Source organism: Aspergillus tubingensis (assembly GCF_013340325.1).
Source record: "Aspergillus tubingensis WU-2223L DNA, scaffold_7, whole genome shotgun sequence".
In the NCBI taxonomy this organism is placed as follows: Eukaryota; Fungi; Ascomycota; class Eurotiomycetes; order Eurotiales; family Aspergillaceae; genus Aspergillus; species Aspergillus tubingensis.
Genome location: NW_023336281.1, coordinates 3,151,581 through 3,169,585, shown reverse-complemented (window position 1 = coordinate 3,169,585; position 18,005 = coordinate 3,151,581). Strand labels below are relative to the sequence as shown.

At 51.5% G+C, this 18,005-nt stretch overlaps 8 protein-coding genes across 8 annotated transcripts; 5 read left to right on the top strand and 3 right to left on the bottom strand.

Annotated features, from left to right (window-relative positions):
* Positions 1-2: 2 nt before the first annotated feature.
* AtWU_06011 (pentatricopeptide repeat protein) lies at positions 3-2,142 on the bottom strand (the record flags this gene model as incomplete). Its single annotated transcript, XM_035501121.1, has 2 exons — positions 3-1,445; positions 1,504-2,142. 2 exons carry the CDS (start codon positions 2,140-2,142, stop codon positions 3-5), a joined length of 2,082 nt encoding a protein of 693 aa, XP_035357014.1.
* Positions 2,143-2,504: 362 nt separating this feature from the next.
* AtWU_06010 (U6 snRNA-associated Sm-like protein LSm4) lies at positions 2,505-3,012 on the bottom strand (the record flags this gene model as incomplete). The annotated part of the gene is made up of 3 exons (XM_035501120.1): positions 2,505-2,675; positions 2,751-2,942; positions 3,010-3,012. The coding sequence occupies 3 exons, from the start codon at positions 3,010-3,012 to the stop codon at positions 2,505-2,507; spliced, it is 366 nt and encodes a 121-aa protein (XP_035357013.1).
* An 874-nt stretch (positions 3,013-3,886) lies between these two features.
* Positions 3,887-4,672, top strand: AtWU_06009 (similar to An02g04090; the record flags this gene model as incomplete). Its single annotated transcript, XM_035501119.1, has 1 exon — positions 3,887-4,672. The coding sequence occupies one exon, from the start codon at positions 3,887-3,889 to the stop codon at positions 4,670-4,672; it is 786 nt and encodes a 261-aa protein (XP_035357012.1).
* Positions 4,673-4,834: 162 nt separating this feature from the next.
* Positions 4,835-6,548, bottom strand: hat1 (histone acetyltransferase catalytic subunit HAT1; the record flags this gene model as incomplete). Its single annotated transcript, XM_035501118.1, has 4 exons — positions 4,835-5,795; positions 5,845-6,109; positions 6,180-6,455; positions 6,533-6,548. 4 exons carry the CDS (start codon positions 6,546-6,548, stop codon positions 4,835-4,837), a joined length of 1,518 nt encoding a protein of 505 aa, XP_035357011.1.
* Positions 6,549-7,334: 786 nt separating this feature from the next.
* AtWU_06007 (3-hydroxyacyl-CoA dehyrogenase) lies at positions 7,335-8,354 on the top strand (the record flags this gene model as incomplete). The annotated part of the gene is made up of 1 exon (XM_035501117.1): positions 7,335-8,354. One exon carries the CDS (start codon positions 7,335-7,337, stop codon positions 8,352-8,354), a length of 1,020 nt encoding a protein of 339 aa, XP_035357010.1.
* A 582-nt stretch (positions 8,355-8,936) lies between these two features.
* Positions 8,937-10,280, top strand: AtWU_06006 (Mn(2+) transporter ATX2; the record flags this gene model as incomplete). The annotated part of the gene is made up of 3 exons (XM_035501116.1): positions 8,937-8,986; positions 9,071-10,042; positions 10,097-10,280. The coding sequence occupies 3 exons, from the start codon at positions 8,937-8,939 to the stop codon at positions 10,278-10,280; spliced, it is 1,206 nt and encodes a 401-aa protein (XP_035357009.1).
* Positions 10,281-12,410: 2,130 nt separating this feature from the next.
* Positions 12,411-14,599, top strand: AtWU_06005 (F-box/WD repeat-containing protein; the record flags this gene model as incomplete). Its single annotated transcript, XM_035501115.1, has 4 exons — positions 12,411-12,833; positions 12,913-13,559; positions 13,621-14,332; positions 14,408-14,599. 4 exons carry the CDS (start codon positions 12,411-12,413, stop codon positions 14,597-14,599), a joined length of 1,974 nt encoding a protein of 657 aa, XP_035357008.1.
* Positions 14,600-15,509: 910 nt separating this feature from the next.
* On the top strand, positions 15,510-17,256 carry AtWU_06004 (putative C6 transcription factor; the record flags this gene model as incomplete). Its single annotated transcript, XM_035501114.1, has 3 exons — positions 15,510-15,569; positions 15,684-16,394; positions 16,456-17,256. The coding sequence occupies 3 exons, from the start codon at positions 15,510-15,512 to the stop codon at positions 17,254-17,256; spliced, it is 1,572 nt and encodes a 523-aa protein (XP_035357007.1).
* Positions 17,257-18,005: the final 749 nt, after the last annotated feature.

Genomic DNA, 18,005 nt, shown 5'->3' with positions numbered 1-18,005 from the left:
GCTCAATTGTTACTCTTCGCATCGAGCTGGTCCTCAGGAATAAGCCCCCCTGGCTCATAGTCCAACCAGCCTTCCTCTTCTTGCCCCTGTGCGATGGCTGCTAGTCGTCTCTTTCGCTTGCGTCTCTCCTTGGCTGCGGCCCGTCGGAGTTTATGCAACGCCTGCCGTTCCACCTCTGCCTGGGTCGGTGTCTGTCCCGAGCGATGAAACGACTCCTCTTTCCCGTCCGCCTCCTCTTCCTGCTGCTCCGTCGAATCCGGCGGCTCGTGAGTATTACTGATCTCGTCCACAAGGCATCCCACTGACCCATCCTGGATCTGCGGATGATGCCTGAGGCGTGATGCAAATGGATCTTCTGATGGAGAACAGAGCTCCCGAATGGCAGCTCGTGTCTCCTCGCCGGGGCGGATCCCCCGTCCCAGCAGATCTTGCAGGTACATGTACCCGGACTCGAAATTGCCTGCTTCCAGACACATGACGATGAGATGCTCAAATGTTCCTTGGTCCGGGATCACGCCGAGCGATGCCATCTCTTTCGCGATGAACATGCCCGCCTCGGTATTGCGCGCCCGTCGACACATCCCAAGGAGAATGTTGTAGACGGAAACGTCGGCCTTGTCTGGACAGAGCGCATATAGTTCTTTGTAGAACGCGATTCCCTCGTACACCACCGACGGGTTATCGAGGGCTTCGTGCTCGCACATCTCCAACACCACTTTGGCGCAGCCAAGCGGCACTGTCAGTTTGGTGGCCTTCAATTGCTTGAGCATAGTCCATGCGCCACGTGGGGTAGTCCTACTCTGCAGCAGATGCGTAAGAATGGCACGCGTGGAGCGGTGCTCAACCACAATGTCCGCCATATGCATCTTACACAGCACCTCAAATGCAGAATACAAGGATCCCGACACAGCATGAGCCTCCACCATTTTCTCGTAGTCATCCAGTTGGGGCTGCACATTGACCTCGACGAGGAAGCGGATCACCGATGCCGCCAGCTCGGTATCTCCAGCGCGCGCCGCCACACTAAGGACATTGCTGCACAGCGGATAACCAGGATGAAGATATCTCAGCTCCACCATCTGTCTCCAGATGTACCGAGTAGTATCGTAGTGCAGAGCAGCGCTCGCCACCTCCAGCACGTACAACCACAATTCCGAGCTCATGTCTAGACCCTGGCTTGTCCGTGAGCGCATCAGCCGGACCACCTCATCAAACTCTCCGAAATCGCAAAGGTAATATATAAGTAGGCTATGCAGCCAACTCTCAACGACTATACCCTTCCTCTCCATCTGCTCGACATGATCCAACGCCAGCTCGAACTGGTGCTCTCGAATCAACCCAGCGACCACAAAGTGCCATCCGGCGGGGCTCAACGGAAGCCATCGGTCTCGAAGTGTGCGCACAATCTCCTGACGTAGGAGGTAATCCGGATGGACGGCAAGGACCTGAGAGTAAAAGCGAGTACGTCAGCAAGTGCCTCGTTCCCAGACTCGAAGATCATACCTGTAGCGCTGCATGAAGTGTCCCCGAATCAGCCGGTATCCCATTCTCCTCCATCTCCTTTAGCAATGCGCGAACAGCCTGTGGCGACCCACGTTCGGGATCCGAATTGGCAAGAATCAACCCCCGGTAATGTCGCATCTCCGGGCGGACATGGCGGTCCCGGATTAGAACACGCAGGATTTGCGTTGCGCTTAGAACTCTTGGATATCGAGCTACTCGCTCCTGTAGCCTATTTTCTAGACGTTGCGAAGGTAGGTGTTTGAAATACTTGGGTACGCCCGGTGGCGGCTTGGTCAATCGCTCCATTGGCGATAAAAGGTCCCCTGGGCGTACATTGTCTTGCGCGCCTGCATCGTCAGGATCGAAGGGTTGTTGATCGGAGGGTGATGAAGAATTCGTAGTATTGTGGCTATTGTCTTCGACAATTTCAATGGTTGTGTCCGTCGGTCGTGGGGTAAGGTTTGTGAGGCATCTTCGCGGAGAATCCGAGATTGAGCTTCGTAGAGCGGTTATGCGATTATGTTTAGGGATGCGTCTCCCTGCTGTAAAGGAAGGTGTAGCTCGATTGAAGGTCGCAGCGTTAAACGACGGACAAAGGCAATACCACAGTCCATCGAGTACCAGGGTCGTTCGCGGCATCTCGAGCCCTTGCAATGACGGAAGATTCTCTACAACTTGGTCGGTCTCCGAAAGAAGCTCTATATCTGCACGTGACCGTGACGCTATGCATGCAAAGTTACAGAGACGAAGCCCACGGACAAGGCTCAACGAATTTTGACTTTTTTTTGTAATCCGTACACTACAATTATATTGGAAGAAAGAAGGACGCCTAGGTGGCATGTTTTCCCATTGACAAATACAACCAGATACGCCAAGGCCATGCTCGACTAACCCGTCAAAACGGACATTTCCTAGCGAACTCAATCCCTACTAAACCTTGCCCCCCGGGGTATCGCTCATAATCTCTCTCATTCTTTCGTAGATAGAAAACCAATAACACTTCAAGCGTCTCTGCCACCACGGCCGCGGCCACGTCCACGACCCCGGCCTCCACCACGACCTCGGTCACCCCGACCACCCTCACGCGGCCCGCGGTTGCGATTTTGCGATTGGTTCGCCTGTTGCTCCTTCACCATCTCTATGATTTCTTCGGGGATTCGCAGGTATTTAATCTATAAGCGATTAGAGGGAGGAACAGAGGGGTTGGATTGAATGCGATCCGAGGTGGATGCAGGCAAGCGACTCACATTGTTTCCTCTGACGTAGACCTCCGGTAGCCGGAAGAAGCGATCACCTTCGGGGCTCGTCTGAACAACTTCCTTGAGTATCAAGTTCATCCAGTTGTCGCAATTGGCAAGGTGTCCGTTGAGGGTTTCGCCGTTCTTGAGTTCCACGAGCATGGGGTGGCCTTGCGCGGCCGTCAGGAGACCGAGAGGTAACTGTTCATCGGAGAGTCAGTAACCGCAGCAGATATGATGGATTTCGGTAGGCTTCAAAGATGATTACCATCTTGCGATCTTGTGATCAATATGGACGGATCGACGTTGTGGGCGGATCGAAACACAGATGGAGTCAACTCCGTGAGAGGTGAAAAGCAAAGTATGAAAAGACTCTAATAGAGTCGCCGTATTCTCTCAAAAGGGAAGAGGGAGTTCAAAGGGAAATAGAAGCCTTCTTGACGACGTCAGAGTAAATATGAATCCAAGAAAGCTCCCCGCGAGCTTCCCAGCAGCGGTGCTCACAACGACGGAGAGTGCCGGATAAACATGGGGCCGAGATCCGCCCGGCGCTGCTGCTTATCTGGATTGGCACCAGTAAGAGCGAAGTAACATGCCCTACTTTAGAGTTGTGACTGTGGTTAGTGTCTGGCTATAATACTCACTAATTAATGAGACAGGGTTCTTTAGTAAACTCCGTCTGTCTCCGGTCTTGGGAGAGGAGGCCCGAGGGCCAAGGATGTCCATTCATTTAACTCTGTCCTAAAGCCCGTATGACTCTCACTCTCTGTCCTAGGTAGTTTGCTCATGAATACAACATCGTTTGTATCTATTTACCGGTCTATTACTACATGACCACTGTCTTACTCTCTACAATCCACCCCAACTGCACCAACTATATGAACCTATAATACCCTCCATCCCATGTCTCTCTTCCCACGTCCATGTAGCACCTCCCACACAACCACCACCATGCAATGGCTACTAACAAAGTTAACACTAATATGTCTCACCACCACCACCAACTTCACCCGCCTGGCAGCCGGTGCACCCATTCCTCTACCATCACCATCATCCACTACAATCTCAACAGCAGCCAGTTGGTCCCCCACTCACTACTATCTACATATCCCACATTCTAAACAACCCTTATAGACACCCACATCATGAAGACCACCAACAACGATAACCCCAATCACAATGACCACATCCACTCCCTCCTCAAATTTGAGTGGCTCGCCTCCCTCCTGGCAAAGCTCTCGGCCCTCACTCTCCGCGACTACTTCATCAACCTGAGCGTCCTCATATGCATCATTGCGCTTTTCGCTCTGGCATACCGAATCGGCAGCAACACAATGCGCTGCCAGCGATGCCGAGTAGACCGGGCCGCTCAGCGCGAGGAACGGAAAGCTCGGAGGGCGTACAAAGCCGCTGCGAGGAGACATCGATGGAAGCAATGGTGGGAGGGTAAGACCTCTTACTATCAGTATCAGTGCCAGGATCGGGGGTTTAGCTATGATGATGGGGCGGTTGTGATGGGGTCTGTTCGTGTGCGGGAAAGGGATGTGGAGATGGGAAGGTTGTCTGGTGATGAGGGTGAGGGTGTGTTTGCTGTGGCGGATGCTCCTCTTCCTGTTACTATGCAGGCGGAGATACATGGTTTCAGACAGGCGTTGGAGTATGTGGGAGAGTTGGTGAGGGAAAGTGCACCGCCGCGGGCTAAGGTGGCAGTGGATCAGGAAGTGGATGGTTATGATGTGGATGTGGGTGTGAATGGGAAGGGTGGAAGTGGAGAGGAGTCGGATACGGAGGCGTCGTCGACGGTCGGGTTGGCGACGGTTACTTTGTCGACGGGGACGAGTAGCTTGAAGAGCGTGGATTGTAAGTCGTTGTCGGGGACAATAGATACCCTGGATAGTATGGGGTCGCCGCCGCCCAGCTATCATTCATGAGGGACTATGGCTTCATGTGTAATAATACTAATCGTGGAGCGTGGGAGTTCAGGATATGGTTATGGATCATGGCAAAAGGGTGGTTTTGGTATTTCATAATGTTTAATATTACAATGAAATGGTGGGTGAACGGCATGCATATAGAAACATTAGACGCATCGCTCACACCTTTGTCCGCTTGGCTGCTTCTTCGTTCTCGGCTTCATCTTCTTCATCTTCCACCGTGAGCTTCCGCTTTACCCGCTGATCTCTGCTGCTTGCCTCGCCTAGGACAGCGGTCGACTCTGGGGTTGCAAGCACACCGGACTCCTCTTCTTTAGCCTTCAGTGCTTCCTCGCGGGCGTTGAAGGCCTTGAGAAGAGCATCGTAGCCCTCCTCGACGTTCGTCACAGTCTCCTCCAGCTTCTCGACGCGCTCGCTCGAGTCCAGTTGGATGAGTAGATCCCGATGGCGTTTGTAGAGACGTTGCTTAGTGAGCATGCGCCACCAGTAGTATCGGCGGTCGTTGGGATCCTCGGCATTGTGCTTCTTGATTAGTAGTCGGGACATATTGGCTCCCCCGGCTAGACGATTCTTGGCAGGTATTTGCCCCAGAAGATACATCTCCATGATATGAGCAAATTGAGTGGAGGCAATCTTGAATTTTGAACGGATGTCATGCAACAACTTCGTAGGGATCAGTGCCGACGTTGGGACGCGCCGAGGGCGCTGCTTCTTGGGGAGCTCTCCATAAGGGTTGGGATTGATGTCTACCTTGTGCCCGAGGAACTCCGGCAACAAGATGTGGTAGTCGGCAGTGTCGCGGAGGGCATCGAAAGCCTCGTTTGGGTCTTCGACAGTCAACTCCGTGATTGTTGGGTCCTTGAAGCATGCGGCGTGGATGGTGGTGTAGAGATGAGTCCCATGTCCCGAGCCTTGGTGAGGAGGCAGAACCAAGAATTGAGCGATTCGCAGCCGAGCCGGCAGCTGAGCAGGTCTGATCTCGGGTGCTGGGAATGGATCGTTCACGACGGTGCGACCCTGTGTAGTGTCTCGCTGGTAGAACCACCAGCGATAAGTGGTCGCATATCCGACAATGGAATACTGGGAGGCTGTTGGCGTGGGCGGTTTCACTTTCTCATAGCTTCCACTTCGTTAGCTAGGGGAAAACATAGGACGGGATGATAGCATACACAAAGTAGACTGTCCATCTCTCAAGTGTCCATTCAGGATCATCCGTGACCAAGGGTGTACCGGCTTCGATGAACAGCGATACAAAAATTTGCGCGCGGTCCAGTAGTCGTCGAACTTGAGGATCAGCGAGAGAGCCGGCCCAGATTTCGTAATTTCTGTCTCGAGTGACATAGCTGTGAACAAGCTTGCCAGGTGGTACGAAGTCCTTTGCATCTTCGTCCTCCTGGACAGCCTTTTCATAGTCGGGAAGTAAACCGAAGGCCTCTGCAATTATGCGCCCAAGTTAGTTAAAGTGACACACAGATCACCCTTATCTAAATAGACAGCGGCCAACCTTCAGGAACCCATGGTTTCAATGTTTTCAGCAGGTCGACAGCGGCAATATCGCCAACGGGCTTGAACTTCTCATCGTAAGAGATATTGATATTTGGGCGGAGGTCATGGGCTGCAAACCGCAAGCGGATGATCAACCCCTTGTAGCCGAATATTTGCTCCTCGTCGCCAAAGATGGGATATGTGAACTGAGGGTGAAAGCTGGAAATCGTTTTGACTTTCGTCTCGCCGGGTTGGACGATGGTCAGATGGACGGCGTCGTTGGCGTCGCAGGTCCCTAAATGAGGCCAATTCAGTCAGCCGACTCGCAACATGGAATATGAGGACAATGGAGTGCGAAAGGGTGATAATTACAGTCGCCTTCACTCATTGTGCCCGTTGCCGAATAGATAGCCAGCTACTATAGTGGAAATTTGGGTTCGAGATGATTGAGTGAGAGAGCGCAGGAGCTTTAATTGATTGCCTGGAAGATGGCGCGTGTTGCTCTTTCGAATCTCGCGTTGCGCGGAGCTAGCTAGCTATAACCGTTTTCGGTTTAGCGCCGGTAGGAATCCTCCGCAGTCTGTAAGTTCAAGAAATAATGTGTAGAAGAGACGATACACATGAAAGAGCTCTGTATGTATTTTTGACTTTCCAAAAATCTTACCAAGGATGTGTCGAGACACTTTATTTTCACCATCAGAATCATCTGCACAGTAGTCGTGCCGGCCTCCTGTGAATGGCTGCGACAGAGTACCTTCAAACTGGCAACCTCATATGACGTCGACGTAGAGACTAACCTACTTACTAACCTCGCATACATGAATCTTCAAGAACTATTTGAAAATGGATTCATTTGAACGAAGTCAAGATTATGTACTCTAAGATGTAGAGTATCGGTGGTCCGAAAATCAGGTGCGGTGCCTCGGCTCCAGGTCCCCGACCCAATACTAGACGACTCATTGATTTGCTAGTAGTAGTAATAGTTCTTAAGAACTACAATGGCGGGGCAAGTTATCTCTGGCACCCCGCAATTGAGGGCCACTGCTGCTCCGATAAACATAAACCCCAGACTGTCATACAACTTGTCCAGTTGATACCATTGGCTCTCTACACAACCATCTAAACGCAAATCCACGGCTCCAACAGGGTCATTCATATCCTTGGCACCATCAACATGTCAGCGTACAGCTCACAGCGGATAGCCTTGATCGGTCTGGGAACCATCGGCATATCCATGGTAGCGCTTCATCTCTCCCGTGAGAGCAACATAGTTGATGTCTTCGACACCAGACCGGATTTCGAGGAATATATCCATAAGACGCTACCGATCTACTTGAGCGAGCTGCCATCAACAAATACCGACCCTAGGTCAAGTCCTGAATCTCAACCATCAACGTCATTGGTAGCGTCTCTTGTCTCTTTTGGCCGTCTGCGAATTCACTCGACCCTAGAAAGCGCATGTGCGTCGGCGACCATTGTCCAGGAGCAAGGACCGGAAAATGTTGACTGGAAACAAACTACCTGGGCCCGGATCGAAGCAGTAGCCCCGTCTTCTGCGCATTTCTGGACAAGCACTTCTGGAATTGCTGCTTCTATTCAGCAAGCCAAGATGCAGGACAAATCTCGCTTGCTTGTTGTGCATCCTTTCAATCCACCGAATATAATGCCTCTTCTCGAAATCGTACCGGCTCCAAAAACTTCCGCTGAGCGGGTGGAATTTGCTCGTGAATACTTCTCTCTACCTGGGTCGAGACATAGGCCCGTGGTCATTCGAAAAGAAATTCCAGGATTTGTGGGCAATCGGTTAGCCTTCGCCCTACTACGGGAAGCTTGCTATCTGGTTCAGGAAGATGTCGTAGATGCAAAGGACCTGGACACGATACTGATGGCCAGTTTGGGACCAAGATGGGCTGGAAACGGTGTGTTTGAGAGCTATCAGTATGGCGGGGGAGAAGGGGGCATAAGTTCCTTCTTGAACAAGCTTGGTGGCACTATGCAAACCATCTGGGATGGGCAGGGGAGAATCAACGTGGAGGGCGACGAAAGAACAGAGTGGAAGGAAAAGGTCATTGCGCAAGTGAACGAAGCCTATGGAACGGTGTCTGCGGAACAAATCCAGATAAAGGAAGCACGACTGAAGGATATCATTGGGATCCAACTGAAGGATTACAGCCGCCATGGACCAGAAGTATGAGGAGCACAGGCTTTATAACCCTTCCGGAACTGATGCCCGCGGAAGCTTGAATATTGCGGCCTGTAAACTCCCAGGCGGCTGGCTAAATCGATGGTTCACCGATGCTTGGAAGCCATCAACATGTACTTATCGATGGATTGAGCAAATCCACAATATTCTTTTCATGCGTTTACCTCATACATTGTAAGTAGAAGAAGAAAAACATGAAGCCGAAGAGATAATAATAAACCATCCCTGGGGCGGCAGTGGGTCTCCCGTGCCTCGGACTGGGGCGTGCCTTTCCCACTGCGGCAAATCGCAATCAATCCATAATCAGGGCCGTCCACCTCCGCCACGTTTTCAGTTCTTCTGCCTCCTACCGCCTTGGAACACCTGCTTTCCGCCCGCTCTCCATCGTCTCCCCTGTCTCACTTGCTTCTCCGGGCCTATTTTCGTCCTCCAGCTCGCTTGTTCGCTTTTCTATTTAGACTCTATCACCGCTGCCGCGGGATCAGGGGTATATCGAGAATCTTGGTCTTGGAATTGGCAACATGAGTGAAACCTTCTAGAGCACGGACGAAGCTCTGGAACAAGAGGCCGATCATGGAGGGACTCTTCACTTTGCTCGCATTGAGCATTGTGATGGCCGTTACGTGAGTCGACTACCCCTTGGAACTTGTCGCCTGCTCGGTGCGAACTGTCAGTGCTAATTTGCTTTTCCCCGGTGCGTCACATAGATCATTTGTCGTGGGATCACTACCGCTCGCCTTCACACTTTCTCCTTCTCAGCTAAGATTGATATCCTCCCTTGGAATGGGAGTTCTGGTTGGGACATCTTTGATCGTTATTATTCCGGAGGGAGTCGAAACCCTATACAGCGCAAACTCCCTTAGCAGTCGAAAAGAACTTAGCAGCCGATCGACGACAGCCGTCAATTGGCAACACCAGGCTGTACCTGTGACCAATTTCCCGAGGACATTGGAAGGACCAGATTCCTCGGATGTCAAATTTACGCCTCGATCGGTGCTATCCGATCTGCCATCCGCACCGGTCACGGTACCTACAACCCATTCTACACTAGATCAAAGGCCCAGAATTGTGGGACGCAAGGACGATACATCGGACGATCACACAGGCGAGGATCACGATCAAGATAACTCCCCCCACGCTTGGATAGGAATTGCACTCATTAGTGGCTTTATACTGATGTACCTCATCGACAAACTGCCCGTTTTCGCGTCATCCTCCAAACAGGAGCGAATTCCCTATCACATTTCTCTGGATAATTTGGGTTCCGGCCTGCGGCGTAATTCGTCGCCGTCACGCGAGGGGGGCTTGCTTGATGCCGGTAATATCCCCAGGAGAAGCCACAGCTTTGCAACGACAACTGGACTTGTCATTCATGCTGCCGCCGATGGAATTGCCTTGGGTGCATCTAGCTCTGACACTGGGCTGAGCTTCATCATCTTCCTGGCCATCATGGTTCACAAAGCCCCCGCATCGTTTGGCCTCACCTCAGTGCTACTGAAGCAGGGCCTTTCTAGTCGTACCGCTAGAGCGCATTTATTGATTTTCAGTTTGGCTGCTCCTGTAGGTGCTCTCATGACATTTTTGTTTGTGCAGATCATGGGCTCGGGGTCAGGAGGTGATGACGTTGGGAACCGCTGGCGAACCGGAGTTCTTCTCTTGTTCTCTGCTGGCACATTCCTGTAAGTTCTTTCATACCTAACTTCTACGGTACATGGTGATACTGATGTTTCTAGATACGTTGCCATGCACACGATGCAGGAAAACAGCCCGAACTCATCGTCACGTGAGTCTCAGGTCAACGGATACGGCGACCATAGAGAGGCACCGTCAGCATCGGACAAGTCTATGAGGGACCTGATCGCTTCTGTTGTTGGCATGGTTCTTCCACTGTTCCTGCAGATTGGCCATGCCCACTAGATACTATCAAAATCCTTTTCTGGATTCACACCATGTCTCTTTCTCCTTCTCTTACCTTTAGCTCTTCTGGGTCAGTGAGCTACACGTCGTTTTTTTAAAATACGGACGATTCGTGTTTGTAGACGCCGTGGAGGTTGTCTTGTGTAATAGATTTTGACAGTTGTTACTGGGCGGATTCCCAGTCTTGGGGAACCGCGGCGATTTGTGTTATATTTCCTGCGGGGTTATGCCTTTCTTGTTGTATTGTCCTTGAGTCAGCGCCGCCACACGTCATGGCCACGATTTTGAAGCATTTGCACGGTGCGGTTGAACCCTTTACTTTGATCATAATTGCATGTGTCCTTTTCTTTATGTTTTGATTTGTTTCCATTTTTCCCTCCCTCGCGATCACTTTGACGTAGACTTGGCTTAGATGTGGTTGGTATAACGGTGCGCCGAGAAGTCGGAGAATTACCTCTTCCCCATATTGGGGCAGTGATGAAACTATTCGGCAAGACTGAATCATTAGTAGCTTTTCCTGGAGGCTCCTGCATGGACCCATGGTTGTACGACGCATGCCCGTTCTTCCACTCCCGCCTTGAGACCAGTATATCTTCTACGACTTGCAGTGGAACCGAAAAGTTAGACCGAAGCACCAGACATTATGCTCGGGTGCCTTGCTTTTGAAACTGTCCCGCTGTGGTAGACTACGTACTAATCTTCCCTGGTCTTGAGATGGGTGAGTCTCCACGTCAACTTCACGTCGTCTAGTTAGCAGTTTGTGACGACAGTGGTATTGATCCTTGTAGGTATCAGAGAAACTATAGTGTGGAACAGGCACTCTGGTCCTATTTGCTGGTCTCTTAGCTGAGCTCGTCTCTCGGGCCATCATCCACCTATCCAGTCTAGGGGAGAGTATGGCGTGGAAGATGTGTAAGAGCTACAGTAGATAGACGTAGACAGGACGGACCAGAGCGGCTCGAGAGTTCGGATGGGGCAATATTTGGTCGTGGAGACGGACTTCGAGCAATGACGCCCTGTCTCCACTGGGGACATAGCGGAGGTTAACTTATAACCAACTATCATCTACTTAACCAACAGTTGGTGCTCGTTGTCTCACAAACCTCCATACCATTGCCGCCGTCAGGATAGTCGGTACCGACCACGAGCAGCGCCCTGGCGCCAGGACAGTAGCACTACTAGTAGTCAGGACTAGTTCATCGTAACTTTAGTAAAGTACTTTATTCTGGGAGCTGACTAATCCGGGTTAGTACCAACGGAGAGTTATGGGTGGATTTCCAGCGATACCGCTGCACGAATCAGGGGCAGAGAAGAAGCGCCATCGGCTTTGCTTGGCGGGTAATCTGGGCTGGTATGGAGGGTTTCCGGGGGAAGAAGAAGAGGAAGGCTGCACCTGACCCGTCACGACATCGCATGATCCAGACTTTGTCTTTCCTTCGTCGCTTCTTCTCCGCCTGCTTCTGGATGGCGTCGGGAAGGCCGCACTCAGTCCTGATTAGTAGTTCTGATCTTACCGCCCTCCTCCGTCCGCTGTACCGAAGTACCATAGTTACTTACCAGTACTCTGTACGGGACCTACCAATCCGTCGTCTCTCCTCTCATCATCTTTCTCTTCTCCCCCCCCCCCCCCCATCGGCCTCCTTCCAAACTTCCCCCCCCATCCAGTGTGACCTTCACCTCCAACTTACTCTCTAACTTTTTTTTTTTTTTTTTGCCGTTTCTTCCTCGTCTTCCCTCTTTTCCTTCTTCAGCCATTTTTGGTATCTATAAAACTTCTGACCCGACCACCCACACTCCCATTCTCTTCTTCCCTTTCCACCCCCCTATTCCCTTGTCTACCGCCAACCTTTCGTCTTCCCTGCCCCGGCGGAGATCGTCCACATCCGTCTTATCTCTCGCTCTTCCCCTCCGCCTTCGTTTTCTCTTTTGGATCAAAGCAACCCCATTCTCTCGTTTTGTGTGCTACGCCTTCTCCGTTTATGAACGAGAAAGGGTCGCAAGGGGTTTGCGTAGGGATATCTCGTTCACCGTGTGAAAGGCTAGTCGGGTGGAATACGCAATCCCCTGGATGACACAACCGCTCCTCACCGCGGCAGTCCACGAGCACTCAACCATCCAGTAGATACCGGGATGAGTCCGCGCAGCGTACCTGAGCAGCTGGCGACTGCGCCATCAAAGTCATCTGCAGCCAGAGATTCGGTCGCCTCACTTTCCAGTACTCATTCTAGATCGCTCTCTTCGTCCACCAAGACCGGTACTCCCATTCCCCCCAACTTGCTTCCCTCAGCGCCTGCGTCACCTCCCACGCCTGCTCCCAGTCCGACTCCTCATCAAAGACCTCCCACCTGGCAGACCCCCGACGAGGAAGACGATGCCTTTTTGCTGAACGCTCGGATACATTTCTCTTCTCTCTCCAATGCTCGGAAGCAAAAGTTCTTGGAAGGCATATTGGGGCTGTGCGATAGCCAGCATCTCAGCTTTGTCTCTAGCTATGTTAGCCCCCGGTTGAGAAAAGATCCGTTTCAGGTGTTCCCAAATGAACTATGTCTGAGGGTGAGTTGGTTACCTCTTCCGGTGCGGATGTCCTCACCGCTCGAACAAGGCTGACATCTGTCCCGCTTGGCTTCACTAGGTCCTATCATTCATCGATGACCCGAAAACGTTGGCAAGATCATCCCAAGTATCGAAGCGCTGGCGGGAACTGCTGAATGATGATATTACGTGGAAAAACCTATGCGAAAAGCACTCGTATGCATCCCGGAGGCTGTCGGAGGATGATCGGGACTTCGTCGACCCTTTCCATGGTCAGCCTTTGCATGCTGTGTCCAGTACTCAATCTTTGAGCGGGTTGCAAAGGAGGCCCCATGTGTCTACTCTCCAGCCTCGAGAGGGTCTGCCCGACGTTTCGTCGCGCTCTTTGTCGGGAGACTGGCTCTCCCTGTCGGGATACCCGTCACGCAAGAGACGGGTCCGACCATTGTCCTACAGATCGCATTTCAAGCAAAAGTACATGGTGGAATCTGCCTGGAACAAGGGTGGGCGCTGTACCCAGCGACACATCACACCCGACCAGGGTGTGGTCACAAGCCTGCATTTAACCCCCAAGTATATTGTGGTCGCGCTAGACAATGCCAAGATTCATGTATACGATACCAATGGGGATAACCAAAGAACTCTTCAAGGCCATGTTATGGGCGTATGGGCGATGGTTCCCTGGGATGACATTCTTGTGAGTGGTGGGTGCGACCGAGAAGTGAGGGTCTGGAACATGGCGACCGGGTAAGCAAACTATGACGGCCTGCAGTCGGAGGTCACTACTGACGAACAAATCAAATTACAGTGCCTGTCTCTACCTCTTACGTGGCCATACGTCAACCGTGCGTTGCCTCAAAATGTCCGACAAGAACACGGCGATCTCGGGATCACGGGATACAACGCTGCGGATATGGGATCTCGCCTCGGGTACCTGCAAGAACGTTCTGGTTGGGCATCAAGCTAGTGTCCGCTGCCTGGCCATTCATGGAGATCTTGTAGTCTCGGGAAGCTATGATACTACGGCACGCATCTGGAGCATTTCTGAGGGACGATGCTTACGGACGCTCTCGGGCCACTTCAGCCAAATCTATGCTATCGCGTTTGATGGCAGACGCATCGCCACCGGCAGTTTGGATACCAGCGTGCGGATCTGGGATCCGCACTCGGGCCAGTGCCATGCTATCCTCCAGGGCCATACCTCCCTAGTAGGGCAGCTACAAATGCGGGGAGATACCTTGGTCACCGGTGGTTCTGATGGATCTGTTCGGGTCTGGTCGTTGACCAAGATGGCTCCCATTCACCGGCTTGCAGCTCATGATAACAGCGTTACCAGCTTGCAGTTTGACAGTTCCAGAATTGTCAGTGGTGGTAGTGACGGTCGTGTCAAGGTGTGGAGTTTGCAGACCGGTCAACTACTCAGAGAACTGTCGACACCGGCAGAGGCTGTTTGGCGAGTTGCCTTTGAGGAAGAGAAAGCTGTGATCATGGCTAGCAGAGCAGGCCGCACAGTGATGGAGGTAAGGAACATTCGCTCATTTCTCCCTTGTCTCCTACATCTTATCACAGACTAACCGGGAATGAATGTGTTCTAGGTCTGGACTTTCTCACCACCACCCGAAGAAGATGGCGACGATGCTGTGATAGTGGAGAGTGCTTCCAGTACGCCGGGTCTGCACCCCACGAGTAACGACAGCCGACATAGGGAGCGCTATTCGGACCCCCCGCCTAGTGTGCCGCTCAATAGTGACGATGACCAGACCATGGTGGATGCCCCCGCCTCCTGACTAGGGATAACACCTTCGCAATGACTAGCACATCCTTCTTTCCTGCTTTATGAATCCAAGCGTTACCGTCTATATACCTATTGTTTTAGCGCCTGATTTCAACGACCCGGCTGGTCCAACCTGAGTGTCGCTAGGCAAACGAGGCGCGGTCAGCGTTGCCAGGTCATCGAACATCAGCATTCGCATTCTGGGTGTTTGGTCTAAACGGATCTCTTTTCTTTCAATTTTCCGGTCTTGTTCTCGAAGTTTTCATGGGAAACGTGGAGTGGAGTTACAAAATGGCAAAGGGTGGGCTACTTGATGCGTTGTACCTGCAGGAGTCTCAGGGGAACCGTGATTGGCTCATGATATGTTTACCTCTACTTTTTGTTTTTCGAGGGTTAGATGATACCCGCCTCGGGAGATGATGTATTTACCATTTACAGACGATTTGGTGTTTCTACTGTTGGTCCTACAAAGCGAAGACATTCAGCTTACCTTTCACCACGACTACACCCCAGCGTGCCTTGTCTCCCTTGGTGGGGTTTTTCTTGTTGTTCAGATAGTCAGTTGTTAGAAGTATCCCGAAAGGGTTCTGAGACGAGAGGAATAGATATTATAATAGATCACTACGTATGCTTTGACTAAACCAATGAGGTTGATCAAGTGCCGTGATGCTGTGGGGTCGTATTTGTAGTATTTGTAGTTGGGGTTGTTTCTCGTTGATAATGGAAGTCACCTGACTGGCCCCTCTAGATCAAGACCCCGTATTCTACGGTTCTTTGTGTCGATCCCTCAAGGCACCAGCTGCGACGACGCCATCAAGCATTTGATATATTCGCTTGACAAAGCACTTAAAAAATCGTCCCCATCTATGTCGCTTCCACTGCATATTCTATCCCGCAGCTGGGCCCCTATCAAGTAGACGAAGATGGTGTACGGCGGGAAGCCAAGTACAGGGTGCCATTTGTGTCGCAAACGGAAAATCAAGGTAGGACAGATCTGCAGCCTTGACATGTCATGGCACATCATGCCCCTTGCATATCATTCCACCCCAATGGGTATGCTGTTCATCTGTATGACCCCACGCTAAGCTGCCTCCCAGTGCGATGAAGGCCGTCCGGGGTGCCGAAACTGCGGCATACACGGCAAGCCATGTCCGGGCTACCGACCGGATGGGATCTTCCGGAATGAAACGTACAAAGTGCAGCAACTGATCCATGGCAAGGCCATTGTCTACTCTTCCTCGTCAAGTAAACAGCAGCCCAGCAACCATGATGTATTAAGCGGCGGCAAGGATCTGCAAGTGGCGACATTGCCCGCTTATCAGATCAGCGATTCCACATGGGAAGAAAGAGCACTTTGCTATTTCTTCGATCAGTTCACCATCGTGGAATGCAATGCAGTCGGCGGCATGGGACATCTGGGGTTCCTCCCGTCTTTGTATGCTGATTGTCGAGATCAGAATCATGGTAACCCCGCATCATTGTCTTTACGATTAGCTGTCGATGCAACGGCCCTGATGGCCCTCAGTAATAGGGTTAATGTGCCTGGAATTGTGACCCAGGCGAGATATCGCTTTGGGTTGGCGCTGCGACATCTGCAGGAGGCGTTGGATTTGCCGCTTGAGGCGGCGAAAGATGAGACGTTTGCGACGTTGGTTATTCTGTCTTTGTTTGAGGATATCTCGGGGGATCGCCATGGGCTTACCAGTGCGCATACGGTGGGATTTGAGGCACTTACGAGATTGAGGGGGGAGAGTCAGCTGGGACATGCGGCGGGACTGGATATGTTCAAGTATGCGTATGTTCGTATGGTGAGTCAATTCGGATGCCTCTGTTGAATGATGGATGGGTGAATGCTAACGCATAATCCAGCAAATCGAGTTCCTCCTGCTGAAGGGAAAACCCAGTCTGGACTCGGACCGACTAGTTGAGCGTCTCGACGGCGCAGATCCGCTACAATCCCTTATGATAATTGCGTCCAAGGTCAGAAAGCTGATTTCAGAGCCAACATCTGCTTCAGATTCCTTGCAATCTGCGGGGATCACGAAGCTAGCGTCATGGATCGACTCCTGCCGACGCTTGGATTCAGAACTGTTCCAGTGGACCCAAACCTTATCGGACATCTGGCTACCCCTCGAGACCCAATCACACACGGGCGAGAATGTTCTCACGTATCGAGAGATGATTGCTGCGGTTATATGGGCCCACTACCGTGTCCTTCGAATCTTCATCCACAGAGTCTTGGCAGATCTCTTCCGAACACTGGTCTCTCTGTGTGATTCCCCCGGTATTCAGCATGAAGCGTCTCAGCATGAGGCAGATGGCCTACGGCTAAGCCTCGAGATGGTCTCCGATTCTTGTCGGAGTGTACCATTCTGCTTTGGGGAGATCGATATGTTCGGAAACCCGATGCCACCGTCTGAGCAGGGGATGTCTCGGGTTCGAGCCTTTTATCTCTACACTATGCTATGGCCTCTGTGGTTTATTTTGTCGTGTGGACTTGCTACGCCCGAACAGACGCAGATGATCCGAGGCGTGATGGCCCGGACGGGCTCGGAAGCTGGCATCAAGCTGGCTACTATGTTGGCGAGTTATGATGGGCGGGATGTCATGTCGAGCATGCCTCAATTGTACTCTTTGGAACAGCCGGTGAGGGAGGTGTCCGTCATGTAAGTAGGGAAGGTAGGACACATGCATGTAGTGTATCCCTCGGGGCTACGTGGGGCTGGACAAACTATACCTGTAAATTAATATGTATATAATTGCTACTGGTAATTATTCAACTACTGCTTCTTGGAAAAGAAATGACCGCAATCAATTGAACTTGGCTTGGGCCTGTCTCAAGCCACCGGCCGATCTCTGCAACGTAAGTCTTACCATTGTCATCATTCATGACTCGGAATAACACTATCTGATACAGCTGGATAAAATTCGTCCTTTGCCCCAGCTGCTCTATTCATGTAGAGTCTCCCTTCGGATCTTTGAAAGAGAAACAGTCAGTCTCAAACACACGTTCTTATCACCTGCCCTGGTAGCTGCAACTAGTTACCGATACCCAAATTGCCGATTTCCCACTCCCTAGCATAAATCAGTGCCTCTCGACCAACCACACACCCACCGAGCTGTAAATGCTTCCCGGGTGTCCCAGGGTATCAGTGCATACATATGCTGCGCTTGGTGACATTATTAATATAAGTAGTACCATACATTGGTCAATGTACAATAGGAGCTTCTAGGCCGGCCTGTAGCATCCATTACATGGGGGTCAGCATTGAAGAATTTATCACTCTGCAGGAGTAATTTGCTGCAGCCATTTCCCCTGACAATCCGATTTGCTCTGGAAACTAATTCCTTTCCTTCACTCACCAACCAGGTAAGTAACGTGCTCCGTAGATTCTCTCTGATAAACCTGGCTGCTTCTG